The sequence below is a fragment of the Anomaloglossus baeobatrachus genome, chromosome 7 (genome assembly GCF_048569485.1).
Source record: "Anomaloglossus baeobatrachus isolate aAnoBae1 chromosome 7, aAnoBae1.hap1, whole genome shotgun sequence".
NCBI lineage: Eukaryota > Metazoa > Chordata > Amphibia > Anura > Aromobatidae > Anomaloglossus > Anomaloglossus baeobatrachus.
The window spans coordinates 182,517,196-182,533,378 of NC_134359.1; the positions used below are offsets into that span (position 1 = coordinate 182,517,196).

General features: G+C 42.3%; 1 protein-coding gene across 5 annotated transcripts in view; it reads right to left on the reverse strand.

The window, feature by feature from the left end:
• Positions 1 to 357: 357 nt before the first annotated feature.
• Positions 358 to 16,183, reverse strand: part of TNRC18 (trinucleotide repeat containing 18) — a 1,341,710-nt gene continuing 1,325,884 nt past the window's right edge. For 3 of the 5 annotated variants that reach the window (XM_075317830.1, XM_075317829.1, XM_075317828.1), the window contains one exon: positions 358 to 1,294. In XM_075317830.1, the coding sequence (XP_075173945.1) occupies positions 1,088 to 1,294 (207 nt within the window). In that variant the 3' untranslated portion in view covers positions 358 to 1,087. The remainder of the gene's footprint in view (positions 1,295 to 16,183) is intronic. The other 2 variants (XM_075317827.1, XM_075317826.1) reach the window with 1 other exon arrangement.

Below are 16,183 nucleotides of genomic sequence, written 5' to 3' on the forward strand. Positions count from 1 at the left end.
TGGTTAAGAAACAACGTAAGGAAAAAAAGAACTATTTTTCATCCCAAAACTGTCAGAAAAGTTGGTAATTGTTTTTTTTTATAAATGATGGGAATTAATGGTTTTAAAGATATGGAAGGCAATTATGAAATATGTGGCAGCATATCAGGATTACATGTTATACATTACATTAATGTAAATACATACAGTACAAATACACTAGTGAAATGTATTGTTTACTGTCTTAACCTGTGCAAGTGATCACTGTTAAAACAAAAAAAAAAATATATATATATATATTTTTATATATATATATATATATATATATATATATATATATACATATATTATATATATATATATATATATATATATATATATATATATATATATATATATACATAACTTATCTAGTTTTTAGAGCTATGTTTGGTCCCGATAAAGAATACCATGATCTGCAATACGATGTCTAAAATATAGTTTACATTCCCTGGCTATGTTGGACTATTTAGCTTAAATCTCTCTATATATTTTTTTTTTATATATATATATAGATATATATATATATCTATATATATATATATATATATATATATATATGCACACACACACACGCAGGCACACATGCATAAATCCAGCTTATAATTTGTGTAATTTGTATTTATATAAGTGCTTTATGCTTGCTTATCATCAATACATACTTATGCTTGCAGAAATGTATGCCACAATATTATTTAGTTAAATGCTCCCACAGCTTTTCCAAAACCTTTTCCTATTTACAAGTACGTTCATTTATCACATATTTGCGGTATAAACTACTAATGAATATTGCATTGCACTATTTATATTTAACCAAAAGTGCCCATGTGAACAAAGTTTAGACTTAGTGACTTCATCTTTTGGCAGGGTGACACGAATATGTAAAATTAACTTTTGTTTTTATTTTTTTGACTGAAAAAATTACTGATTTTTTTTCTTAAGACTTTTTTCCTTCTGTACAATTTCTATAGTGTTATTATATACTGTGGAAGGTAAAAAGATTATTTGCACTAGTCAAGCTATAATGATTGTCAGAAAGTCCTTGATATACTGCGAAATTTCGGTGTAATCAGCAGATGACAGGTACTCCATCAGAATTAAAGATCATTCCTGTGGTGGGCTCATAGGTTCCTGCAAGATAGTAGAGGTCCTCGCTGTCCTGGTACTTTTTTGTTCTTAGCATTTGTTCATATTGATCGAGAGCGACAACAAGACACTTGTGAGAAACTGTCTGCACATCATTTTCATCCACATGAGAGGACTGATACAAAGCACGCTGCAAAAGACAAGCAAGATATGATTATGTTGTAGAATTTAAATGCATTATCCATTATTTGTGCATACAAATATCTTGTGAATTTTTGGAGGTACAGTTAGGTCCAGAAATATTTGGACAGTGACACAATTTTCGCGAGTTGGGCTCTGCATGCCACCACATTGGATTTGAAATGAAACCTCTACAACAGAATTCAAGTGCAGATTGTAACGTTTAATTTTAAGGTTTGAACAAAAATATCTGATAGAAATTGTAGGAATTGTACACATTTCTTTACAAACACTCCACATTTTAGGAGGTCAAAAGTAATTGGACAAATAAACCAAACCCAAACAAAATATTTTTATTTTCAATATTTTGTTGCGAATCCTTTGGAGGCAATCACTGCCTTAAGTCTGGAACCCATGGACATCACCAAACGCTGGGTTTCCTCCTTCTTAATGCTTTGCCAGGCCTTTACAGCCGCAGCCTTCAGGTCTTGCTTGTTTGTGGGTCTTTCCGTCTTAAGTCTGGATTTGAGCAAGTGAAATGCATGCTCAATTGGGTTAAGATCTGGTGATTGACTTGGCCATTGCAGAATGTTCCACTTTTTTGCACTCATGAACTCCTGGGTAGCTTTGGCTGTATGCTTGGGGTCATTGTCCATCTGTTCTATGAAGCGCCGTCCGATCAACTTTGCGGCATTTGGCTGAATCTGGTCTGAAAGTATATCCCGGTACACTTCAGAATTCATCCGGCTACTCTTGTCTGCTGTTATGTCATCAATAAACACAAGTGACCCAGTGCCATTGAAAGCCATGCATGCCCATGCCATCACGTTGCCTCCACCATGTTTTACAGAGGATGTGGTGTGCCTTGGATCATGTGCCGTTCCCTTTCTTCTCCAAACTTTTTTCTTCCCATCATTCTGGTACAGGTTGATCTTTGTCTCATCTGTCCATAGAATACTTTTCCAGAACTGAGCTGGCTTCATGAGGTGTTTTTCAGCAAATTTAACTCTGGCCTGTCTATTTTTGGAATTGATGAATGGTTTGCATCTAGATGTGAACCCTTTGTATTTACTTTCATGGAGTCTTCTCTTTACTGTTGACTTAGAGACAGATACACCTACTTCACTGAGAGTGTTCTGGACTTCAGTTGATGTTGTGAACGGGTTCTTCTTCACCAAAGAAAGTATGCGGCAATCATCCACCACTGTTGTCATCCGTGGACGCCCAGGCCTTTGAGTTCCCAAGCTCACCAGTCAATTCCTTTTTTCTCAGAATGTACCCGACTGTTGATTTTGCTACTCCAAGCATGTCTGCTATCTCTCTGATGGATTTTTTCTTTTTTTTCAGCCTCAGGATGTTCTGCTTCACCTCAATTGAGAGTTCCTTAGACCGCATGTTGTCTGGTCACAGCAACAGCTTCCAAATGCAAAACCACACACCTGTAATCAACCCCAGACCTTTTAACTACTTCATTGATTACAAGTTAACAAGGGAGACACCTTCAGAGTTAATTGCAGCCCTTAGAGTCCCTTGTCCAATTACTTTTGGTCCCTTGAAAAAGAGGAGGCTATGCATTACAGAGCTATGCTTCCTAAACCCTTTCTCCGATTTGGATGTGAAAACTCTCATATTGCAGCTGGGAGTGTGCACTTTCAGCCCATATTATATATATAATTGTATTTCTGAACATGTTTTTGTAAACAGCTAAAATAACAAAACTTGTGTCACTGTCCAAATATTTCTGAACCTAACTGTATAATTAATAGATTGATGAGCTTCCTAAACAGAAAGGTAAATTCATGATAAAAATCAAACAACACGTTTTTGTAAAAAATAATTTATATTCAATAGAACTTTCTGCAACATCATATGAAAACATTTCTATTTTTTTCTCATTTAGAGATTACAGTAGAGATTACATGTTGACATCCTTAGGTAAAAACAAAAATTAAATTTTCAGTTACACTGTAAAACAGATGTAAAAAAAATATTAAAAAATATTGAGATGTTGTAATGTACCCCCAGACAAATTTTATGATCTTATGGGTGAACAATGTATGGGAAAAAATGAAAAAGAGAAATGAAATAAACAGGGGAAAAAAAGAAGATGCTAATGTTTCTAGCCCCACCCTGTTGAAAAAATAAAAATGTGCCCATTGTATAAAAACAAGTTAATGGAAAGGGAAACACAGATTTTAAAATGTATTTCAGTGGTCTCCATATATTATGGGAAAAAAGAGGCAAATATTATTTGAATAACCGATCAAGAAAATCTTTTATTGCTTTTACAACTGGTTTATACAAAAAAAAACTAAAAAAAAGAAACAAAACAAAAAAGATGTCTGGCTAAGAACAGTGAAAAATGGACCACTGTGACCAGTAACTGGCTGCAGTGGTAACATGCTATAATTGTGAGATCAATGCTGCAGTCTTTTAACAAAGATTGGGGTCAATAGTGAAAAGACCTCAATTCAAGGGAAACTGTAATTTGTATGTCCGGTTCAGTGTGTGGACAGCATGGTAAAGAGAAGATGAGAAGAATGATATATAGTTTGTTGGAAAAGATTCGGCATACATTGCATTTTATTCATTGAAATTCTTGGCATTCGTATTCATGAGTACAATGAACTGTCTTACTCAGTGACTGACCGTTATCCCTGCATGCATAGTCCGATTAAAGATTCTTATTAAAAATAATATCTGTTTACCATAGAGGGTACTATTTATAGTCTACTGAATGTATATGCACCCAATGTGCCAGACCCCCAATTCCATGCCAGATTGTTGGATTGCATAGCAGGATGGGAGACACCTAATCTAATTAAAGGAGATTTTAATTAGGTCCACGACGCAGTCCTAGATAAATCAAATGCCCAGTCAGCTGGTCTATCCACTACACACAATTGTTTACAATATATTATGGACCATGTGGAGGTAGTAGATGCATGGCAGTTACATCACCCAATTGATAAAGATTACTCACACTACTCACATGTTCATAATAGACATGCCAGAATAGATTATTGGTTGATAAGCCCGTCGCTGTTGTCATATCTGATATCCTCCAGTATTTTGTACATACTCATATCGGACCATGCACCAATTACTTTTAAAACTTCACTAACAAATGTGGTGGTACGGGAAAGAAGGTGGAGGTTCCCACCATATTTATAACATTGTGAAGATTTTAAAAAGTCTGTAGAATTATTGGAGTTTCTATGAGAACGACAACAGCGAACATAATGAAAACAAATCTGTTTTGGGTAGCTTCGAAAGCGGTGGTAAGAGACCACATAATTTCCTATGTCAGTAATAAGCGGAAAAAATTGTTGGAACGAATATTATCGTCTCAAAAATTGCTTACACAGGCATACAAACAATTTAAAATAAACAATACCCCAGTAACCAAACAAAAATTTATAGAAGCAAAAGAAGCAGCAGACACGTTGGCCCATGAAAATGCACTTTCTAACTTAGACTACCAAAAACACAGATACTTCAGATGGGGTAATAAGCCAGGTAGGTTATTAGGATCCCTTAGAAAGCCCTTTAGAACGGCCACCAGAATTCACAGAATAAAAAAAAGGATGGCACAATAGTGTCAAAAGACTGGGAGATATCGGAGGAGTTTAGAGCCTTTCTTTAGCTCTCTATACATGGCACAGTCGGGAGAAAAGACTGGAGGATCAAATTTCTTATCAGATACACTGGCCCCAACATTAATAGAACAAAGAATTCTACTTAACAATCCCATACATATACCGGAGGTTATACAAACCATAGCCACTCTCAAATTAGCTAAAGCCCCGGGGCCAGATGGATTCAGCAATGAATATTATAAGATTCTGGGTCCCTTAATTAGCCCACACTTATGCACAATGTTCAATAATATACTCCAATCCAAAACAATCCTAGACGGATTTAATCAAGCAAGTATTATTGTTCTAACCAAACCAGACAAGGACCCTCTGCAAGTGGAAAGTTATAGACCTATATCTCACCTAAATTCGGACTTCAAAATTTTTACCAAAATTCTGGCAATAAGGTTGCAGCAGGTAATCCCAGACCTCATACTCCACTGCCAAACAGGATTTGTACATGACAATATAAAGCTTCTGGCCTTTGCAGATGATATACTGTTATTTATAGCTAATCCTATGCAAGCAATACCGGACCGGGGATAATGAATACGCTAAAAGACTTCGGAGAGACCACGGGGTTTAAAATCAACTATAGTAAATCAGAGGTGTTGGCACTTTTCAAATGAGGAAGGAGCGATAACTCTTCATTCCCTTTCAAATGGAGCGCAAACTCAATAAGATAAGCTCCCTGATAAAAGTTCTGTCGCTTATCCATGTTATGTAAATAAAAGCTTATAACCTGACTTTAAATTCATCCATTGGTTTTATAAATTATTCTTTTGAAAGCTGAAACCCTCCCAAATTTGGTTTAGGTTATGAAAATAAAGATGGTGCAAAGCTGAAATATTGATCATTCAACGAACACAGAAAGGTCAGATTTTGGCAAGACAAAAGTTTTGTCACCCACAGAAAGTATTGTGGAATTCAAACAAATAATTAACTTCTAATACAAAGATATGTTGCATAACATTGGTGAATGAAGTTCTGGTGCTATTAGAGCCATATTTAATATTTTGTGTGACTTCCATGAGCTTGAAGGACTGCATCCATGCGGTTCAACAATGATTCATACAATTTATTGATGAAGTCATCAGGAATAGCAAAGAATGCAGTCTTGCATGCCTCCCAGAGTTCATCTAAATTCTTTGGTTTTGTCTTCCAAGCTTCCTCTTTCACCCTACACCAAACATGCTCAATAATGTTCATGTCTGGTGACTGGGCTGGCTAGTCCTTGAGAACCTTGATCTTCTTCGCCAGGAGGAACTTTGTTGTAGAGATGGATGTATGAGATGGAGCACCATCCTGCTGCTGAATTTGACCCCTTTTATTATTGGGAATGTAAGAGGTAGCTAATAATTCTTGATATTTTAGGCTATTTATATTGTTTTCCACCTTGCAAATGTTTCGCACACCCCCATACTGAATGTAACCCCAGACCATTATCTTTCTACTACCAAACCTAACTGTTTTCTGGGTGTATTTTTGATCCATACGGGCTCCAGTAGGTCTCCTGCAGTATTTGCAGCAGCTGTGGTGTAATTCAACTGAAGATTCATCAGACAAATCCACCTTCTGCCACTTTTCCAGCGTCCATCTATTTAGCAGGCTGTTGGACTTGGCAAATGCCACATGGTTTTTTAATTGCCTTTTGTTTAGTGCTGGCTTCTGAGCAGTGATTCGACCATAGAGGCCATTTTGAGACAGAATCCTACAAATTGTTCTAGTTGACACAGGGACTTGAAGTGATCAGGTCTGTTGGAGCTCTGCTGCGCTGGAAGAGGGGCTGGCTTTGGATTTTCTAACCAACAAACATTACTCATGAGGAGTTGTCTTCCGGGGTCGACCGGACCTGGGCTTGTCAAAAACATCACCAGTCTCTTCAAATCTTTTTTAAATTCTTTGTACTTGATGCTGAGACACATTAAAGGTGCCAGCCACCTCTGCAGTGGATCTGGTCTTCAGCCTCTTGATAATCAAGGCTTTGGTCGCAGGGTAGAGTTTTGGCATGTTGTCAGATGTCAAGCTGCAGTTCAAATGAAGGTCTGGGTGCTGGGTTTCTTTTTATACACACCCACTAATTAAACAATCATTTAGTGAGCACAGGTGAGGATGTAAACTAGGATTGGGTGCATTATATGACAAGGTGACAAACCTTTTGTATTGCCAAAATCTGACCTTTATGTGTCCATTAAATGATCAATATTTAAGCTTTGCAGCAACTTTATTTTCATAACCTAAACCAAATTTGGGAGGGTTTCAGCTTTCAAAAGAGCAATTTATAAAACCAATGGATGAATTTAAAGTCAGGTTATAAGCTTTTTTTTTTACATAACATGGATAAGCGACATAATTTCTGTCAGGGAGTATATATATAAGATCAACTATAAACCCCGATTTCATCCTTGATACAGCTACTCCAATCCTGGAAACATTTAACCATCTCATTCTCAGGGAAATGCCACCTAATTAAAATTGTAGTCTATCCTAAAATACTATACCTATTTCAAACATTGCCCCTTTTGCTGCATAAAACTGATGTTAAACTTTTAAACACCACATTCCGCAAATTCATCTGCGGGCATGGGGCTCATACACATATAAGCTTAACAAAACTACAGTTACCTAAGGAGTAGGGGGGCATCAATATTCCAGATTTGGGTAGGTACAACCTAGCTGCAAATTTCCATTATATTTTGGACTGGATAAGGGGGAAATCTCTTTTTTCCAATGTTCAATTTGAACGACAAATGTATTCCCACACTTCACTAACAGCTTTGATGCACTTGAAGGGTGATGAAGTTCGAATGAGATTAGGGAGCTTCCGACAATATAGCAGACTGTTCAAACGTGGAGAAGGATACGGAAATTATGTGGAGCTAGCGCTTGTAACACACCATTCCAGCCTTTTGTCGGGAATAGGGATGATCGAATACCCTATTATTCGCTTCGACGAATATCCGACGAATACCTCGCAGCTATTAGAGTATTGGCGAATATTCGACCCCCAATGCAAGTCTATGGGAAACCAGAATAATTTCATGTTGGACCTGTCGATCACCTGTGGTGACTGAGGAAGAGTCTGAAATGGATGGGAAAAGACAGAAACAGTATGGGCACAGCCTGTAGAAGGTGCATTTCTGCCCCCTCCCGATTAATCCAAGATGACAGGACGCACACTAACGCGCCGCCCGCATTCACCCTCTTCCTCTGATTTCTGTCGCATGTGCCATGACACATGCGACAGAAAACTCCTCCCCGGGTCCAGCTAAGTTACCCCCATACATCCCCAGTGTTTTCCGGTGTTCCCTCGGTGTTTCTACCTTTTTGCAGCGTTGATCCCCCGCGTCCCTCCTCCTTCACAATAAACGCTGGCCGCATGCGCAGAGCGCGGTTGTCAGCTCAGCTTCCTGTGTTCAGTGTGAGCTGCGCTGGCTACACGCACACTGCTGCAGTGACCCGGGGAGGGTAGGTGCAGATTCTTTGCACCCACACTCCTCACATGGAGGGTCTGCACTCCATGAGCGTGCCCTCCATATTCTAGAAGGTCTAGAGTCATCGTGGGACTTCCAAAATGGATTACAGGGGATTTTTTTTCTTTACAAACTATTTGTGAAAGAGGCAATGTTTTGGGGAGTGTTTTTTCAAATTTTTTATTTTTTTGTCGTCTATTTTTTTTTCTACTTTTATTACTGACAGTTGGTGATGTCGGGTATCTGATAGACGCCATGACATCACCAACTGCTGGGCTTGATGTCAGGTGACATTACTCATATCAACCCCATTTATTACCCTGTTTGCCACCAGACCAGGGGACGGGATGAGCTGGGGCAAAGTGCCAGGATTGGCGCATCTAATGGATGCGCCACTTCTGGGGCGTATGCAGCCTGCTATGTTTAGGCTGTTAAGGGCCAATAACTATGGACCTTCGCACCCTGAGAATACTAGACCACACCTGTCCGCTTTACCTTGGCTGGTGAACCAATTTGGGGGGAACCCCTTTTTCTATTTATTATTTATTTATAAATAATTATAAAAAAGAGCCTGAGGGCCCTCCAAATTGGATCCCCAACCAAGGTAAAGCTGCCAGCTGTGGGCTACAGGCTGCAGCCATTTGCTTTAACCTAGCTGGCTATCAAAAATGTGGGGGACTCCACGTCGCTTTTTTTTTAAAATTATTTTTTTTTTACTAAATACAAGGCTAGGCACCCTTTAGTGCCACATGAAAGTCACTAAAGAGTGCCAGCTTAGAATATGCAGAGAGGTGGGACATTATATATGTGTTTGTCATCGGTCTGCCTGTCTATCTATCTATCTATCTATCCATCTATCCTTTTTATCTATCTATCAATCAATCTATCCATTATCTATTATCTATCTATCCCTCTATCCCTCCATCTATCCCTCCATCTATCCCTCTATCCATTATCTATCTATCCCTCAATCTAGCTATCTCTCTATCCCTCTACCTATCTATCTATCTAGACATTATCTATCTGTCTATCTAGACATTATCTATCTATCTATCCCTCTATCTAGCCCTCTATCTATCTATCCATCTATATATCCCTCAATCTATCCCTCTATCTCTCTATCCCTCTATCTCTCTATCCCTCTATCTATCTAGATATCCATTATCTATCTATTTATCTCTCTATCCCTCTATCTATCCATTATCTATCCCTCTATCTATACAGATATCTATCAATCTATCTATTATCTATCTGTCTATCTATCTATTTATCCATTATCTATCTATCTATCTATCTATCCCTCTATCTATCCATCTATCTATCCCTCAATCTATCCCTCTATCTATCTATCTATCTATCTATCTCTGAGCTCCTGATCAAATACAATAATAATAATAATAATAAAGTTTTATTTCTATAGCGATCAAATCTAAGTTTATACCTTATAATGAACAGATTGGAGGACATATCCCAGAAATTCACAGACATGATGGCATACTAAGCACGTCGGAAAGGATTTTAAGCCAAGACAAGACAAGAAAAATCAAGATACAAAGCAGGAACAGATCACCTAGTGGAAATCAAGCAAACGGAAAACCACTAATACCTAACCTAGTACAGCGCATCCCCAAGGTAAGGGCTCCATGTCATCACACTGCTAAAATAACAATAGACTGTTTATTACACGTTAGACAATATATTAGAGAATATAAAAGAAAGACTTTTAAAATGAAAAAACATGAGGATTGCACTGTAAGCAAGGTAAGTGACCTGAGCCAGCAGCTGATGCCAGCAGGGGGCCTGACACATTACTGATAAGCTTCCCTGAGAATGCCAGATCCAAAAAGCTAGAAAAGCAATAAAACTGGACAACATAACATCGATGGCTTTTTTAAAACTGGTCTCCATCTTCATTGTAGGCTGTTCGAGGTTTTGTCTTCTGTCGTCTTCCTTGTTTACCTTTTTAACACTAGAAAGTAAAGAGAAACACACAACCAAGTATCCAAATTGCAAAGTGATAATCTTTATTAACAAAGGGGTAGGTGCGGGGCGGTACGGAACAAGTGAGGGCACGAACCATCAATCTCCAACCAAAATATATAGACAGTGTTCAAGAATTATTATATACTGACATATAGTCTGATCTTCTGCACATATATGTACAATCAATAGTAAATGTAAACCACAAAAAGTTGGAAAAAGTGGGTATATAACCACAAAGAACATAGAATTCAACCAGGCAAAGATGTATCACTGTAGGACGGAAGAGAAAATTCATTCACATAGGATCCTATGTCCTACAGTGTCACACTCTTACCTGTTTGACTTGTGTGGTCATATATTTACTTAGTTACCATCTTCTGCTACCTTCATATTTATGATGGATATCATATGTGTACAATTGGTTCCAGGGACCTATATGGATATGATGTGAATGATATGATGCCCTGGTTAACCGATATTTACCTTCGTTACCAGCCTCCGCCGCTCTCACTGTCAGTGCTGGCTCCTGCTCCTTGCACGTGTAGCAGAGTACACATCGGGTAATTAACCCGATGTGTACTGTAGCTAGGAGAGCAGGGAGCCAGCGCTAAGCAGTGTGCGCGGCTCCCTGCTCTGTGCACATGTAGCTGCAGCACACATCGGGTAATTAACCCGATGTGTGCTGTAACTAGGAGAGCAGGGAGCTAGCGCTAAGCGGTGTGCGCTGCTCCCTGCTCTCTGCACGTGTAGCTGCGTGCTGGGGGCTGGTCACTGGTTGCTGGTGACAGCTCACCAGCAACCCATCTAGCGATGCTCCAGCGATCCCTGCCAGGTCAGGTTGCTGGTGGGATCGCTGGAGCGTCTGACTGTGTGACCTCTCACCAGCAACCTCCTAGCAACTTACCAGCGATCCCTATCAGGTTGTATCGTTGTTGGGATCGCTGGTAAGTTGTTTAGTGTGACGGTACCTTTAGTGATAGAATCTTAGATGGAAGACTGTAGTAAATGCATTGTACATTGTAATCATACATCTTAGTCCCTGCCTTGTTTGTATAGATAAGATTTTATATGTATTGCAGATGTAGTGACCTTTCACCTACATTCTCATAAGAACTGTATCTCATGTACTGTTATGCTATGTTAACTCTGTATTAACACTGTACTGACTGTAATCATTTTCTTGTTATAGTTATTACCCGTATTCCATATTCCGTATACCGTATTCAACTGCATCTTGGATATACCGTATTCAACTGTATCTTGGATATTCCTTTATGCACTATATATTCCACACATACTGCAATCAAGTTCACGTTACCAGCCAATAAATCAAGGCTACTGAATTCACTCTGTTCATTTGAAATGTGAACGAGGGTTTAGCTGTATGCCGGAGATTCACAGCGTTACGTGAAAGAAGGCAGAACAATCCCTCTATCCATCTATCTATCTATCTATCTATCCATTATCTATCTATCCATATTTCTATCCATCTATTATCTATTTATCTATCTATCCCTCTATCTATCCATTTATCCATCTATCTATCTGTCTAACTATCCATCTATCTATCCATCTATCTAACTATCCATTATCTATCAATCCATCTATCTATCTATCTAAATATCTATCCATCTATCTATCTATTATCTATCTATTCATCTATCCATCTATCCCTCTATCTATCTATCTATCTATCTATCTATCTATCTATCCATCTATCTATCTATCCCTCTATCTATCTATCCCTCTATCCATCTATCTAATCATCTATCTATCCATCTATCTATCCATCTGTCTATTTATTATCTATTTATCTATCTATCTATCCATCTATCCATCTATTTATCCATCTATCTATCCATCTATCTATCTATCCATCTATCTATCTATCCCTCTATCTATCTATCTATCCCTTGTGAGGTAGCACGGTCGGCTGCGCAGCAGAAGACACGGGATCCAGGCATCAAGGTTCACAGCACACGGTTTTAATGTCCAAACAAAAGTCCATAACACAATACATGTGCCTCCCCAGCAGAAAACTCAGGGAGTTCTGTTCACTCCCTCACACCCGGCACACCTGCCCTTGTTCCTGATTCTATTTAACCCTTCCTTCAGCCTGTAGGGAAACAGCATTAACCCTATAGTGGATTTACTTTCTATCATGGAGTGAGCACAACCGGGGCGAGACATACCGGCCGTCATAGATAACCCCGGTCACAGTCTCACATACCCCCCCCCTCAGTTCAAGCGTGCGGGGTTGAACTCCTGCCATCAAACACGGGCCGCGGGACAAGGCATCGGCGTTGCCCTGCAACCTACCGGCCCGGTGTTCAACCGTAAACCGGAAGTTCTGCAGAGAAAGGAACCACCGGGTAACCCGGGCATTCCGTTCCTTGGCGGACCTCATCCAGACCAGTGAAGAGTGATCCGTCACCAAGCGAAACTGCCGTCCCAGCAGGTAATAGCGTAGGGACTCCAAGGCCCACTTGATCGCCAGGCACTCCTTCTCCACTACGCTATAATTCCGCTCGGGAGGGGTGAGCTTCCTACTCAAGCAGGTGACGGGGTGTTCCTCCCCCTGAACCACCTGAGACAGCACTGCCCCCAGGCCGACCTCCGAGGCGTCAGTCTGTACAATGAACTCCTTCCGGAAATCAGGGTTGACCAGAACGGGCTGTCCGCACAGGACCTCCTTCAGGGCCCGGAAGGAGTCCTCGGCCTGCGGAGTCCAGCGCACCATGACGGACTTCTTGCCTTTGAGAAGGTCCGTCAAGGGGGCTGATAGTCCCGCAAAATCCTTTACAAACCTCCTGTAGTACCCCACGATACCCAGGAAGGCCCTAACCTGCTTCGTGGTCAGGGGTCTAGGCCACTTCTGGATCGCCTCAACCTTGTTAATTTGGGGCTTAATCACTCCTTGGCCTATCACGTAGCCCAAGTAGCGGGCTTCCGTGAGTCCTAATGCACATTTCTTGGGATTGGCGGTTAATCCGGCTGTTCGAAGCGCGTCCACCACCGCTTGTACCTGTTCCAAGTGGGTCTGCCAATCGGAGCTGTAAATAATGATGTCATCCAGGTATGCTGATGCATACGCCTGGTGGGGTTCCAGCACTAAGTCCATCAACCTCTGGAACGTGGCCGGAGCGCCATGTAACCCAAAAGGCAAGACAACATAGTGGAAGAGACCCTCCGGCGTAACAAAAGCGGTTTTCTCCTTGGCGGACTCCGTTAGTGTCACCTGCCAGTACCCCTTGGTCAGGTCGAGCGTGGTAAAATATCGCGCCTGTCCCAGCCTATCAATCAGCTCATCCACCCGGGGCATGGGGTAGAGATCGAACTTGGATATTTCGTTCAATCTCCTAAAGTCATTGCAGAACCTTAAGGAGCCATCGGGTTTTGGTATTAGGACAATCGGACTAGCCCATTCACTCTGGGATTTTTCGATGACCCCCAGGCGTAACATTGTCTTTACTTCCTCCGATATGGCTTGTCGTCGAGCCTCCGGTACCCGGTATGACTTCAGGCGTACCTTCAGGTGGGGCTCGGTGACAATATCGTGTCGTATCAGACTGGTCCTACCGGGCAGCTCGGAGAAGACATCGGGGTTCTGCTGAACCAACCGTCTGGCCTCTCGCCTCTGAGTCTTGGAGAGGGCTTCTCCAATCCTTACTTCCGGTTCGTTCTCTCCGGAGGTCGCTGGAGCCGGATGTGAACGACCCGAAGAGGAGGGAGGTGGGGAAAAAACAGCCATCAGGCTTTCCCGTTCCTGCCAAGGTTTTAATAAGTTGACATGGTATATTTGTTCAGGTTTCCGCCTACCGGGCTGCAATACTTTTTAGTTAACCACCCCGACTCTTTCCTTTATCTTGTAGGGGCCTTGCCACTGAGCCAGGAATTTACTCTCCGCCGTGGGGATTAATACCAACACCCGATCCCCGGGTTTAAAGGTCCGCACGGTGGCTTGTCTATTGTAGCGGCCGCTTTGCGCGGCCTGAGCCTCCTGTAAATGCTCCTTCACAATTGGCATGACCGCGCTTATGCGGTTCTGCATACCCAAAATGTGTTCAATCACACTTTTATGGGGGGTGGGCTCTTGTTCCCATGTTTCTTTTGCCAGGTCCAACAATCCCCGGGGATGTCGCCCGTATAACAATTCAAAAGGCGAAAACCCCGTGGATGCCTGTGGCACCTCTCGTATGGCAAACATCAAATAGGGAAGCATCATATCCCAGTCTTTCCCGTCTTTTGAGATCACCCTTCTTAGCATGGTTTTCAGGGTTTTATTGAAACGCTCGACTAAACCGTCCGTTTGAGGATGATACACAGACGTACGCAACTGCTTGATCTGGAGTAGCCGGCATAGCTCTTTGGTCACTTTAGACATGAATGGGGTCCCCTGATCCGTAAGGATCTCCTTGGGCAACCCCACCCGGCAGAACACAGCAAACAACTCCCGAGCTATAAGCTTTGCTGCAGTATGTCTGAGAGGTATCGCCTCGGGATACCGGGTGGCATAGTCAACGATCACTAGGATGTGTTGGTGCCCTCGAGCGGACTTTACGAGGGGCCCCACCAGATCCATCCCTATCCGTTCAAAAGGGACTTCTATAATGGGTAACGGTACCAACGGACTGCGAAAATGGGTCAGGGGTGCGGTAAGCTGACACTCCGGGCAGGTTTCGCAGAACCGTTTTACCTCCCCAAAGACCCCGGGCCAATAGAACCTTTGCAATATTCGCTCCTGCGTTTTCTTGACCCCTAGGTGGCCACTCATCAGGTGTTTATGAGCCAAGTCGAGGACCCGCCGGCGATGCGGCTGGGGCACCACCAACTGTTCTACCCCCACGCCCCGTATTTCATCTACCCGGTAGAGTAAATCCTGCTTAAGAGCGAAATGGGGGTACCTTACCTGGGCACCGGGCAGCTGTGCCACCCCGTCAACTACTGTCACCCTACTCCGGGCATGTATCAACGTAGGGTCCTGGAGTTGGGCTGTCCCAAACGTATCCGGGGACGCCTCCAACTCCGGGATGGGCTCGACCGTCTCAGCCTCTCCTGCCAATACCTCTAGGGGCGACCTACCGGGTTCACACTCTGTCCCTATCATGGTGACCCCTACGGCAGGTGTCCCGGATTCAGGATTGTAGGGCTCAGGTCCCGGACCAACCAATATCTGAGGGGACTTAGGGGGTCCCCCCCATAAAGTCCAAAAATAGGGCAGATCCCTTCCTAGGATCACCTCATAAGGAAGAGTGTTAAGAAGTCCCACCTCATGTTGCACCTGACCGCAAGGTGCTGTGATGGTGACAATCCCCGTGGGATAGTCGCGGCGGTCCCCATGTATGCAAACCACCCCCACGGTGCGTCCTGTGGCCTTTACTTTAGCCCTCAAGGTGGATCGCACAAGGGTCACTAAGCTTCCGGAATCCAACAATCCTGTAACCGGACATCCATTCACCTGTATTTGGCACAAGTGGGGCTCCGTCTCTGGGGAGACCAGGTCAGCGGTACACACCACCTGAGCATACATTGAACCCCGCCGGGTAACCCCACAATCCATGAGCTCCGTGGTGAGTGGACACTGGGCTTCCATATGTCCCACCCGCTGGCACCGCCAACATCTAATGGGGACGGAAACCCCCTTGACGGGTTGTCGTTTAGGGTACAGAACCTTCCGGACCTCAGGAATGGCGGCCGCGGCCTCAGACGGGACGGTAGGGGACTCCTGCACCGTTGTCAGCGGTGGGTCCTTGGCCCTAGGCTTGGAGGGGCCGGACCGACGGGCGGTACGCAAAGTCTCAGTGT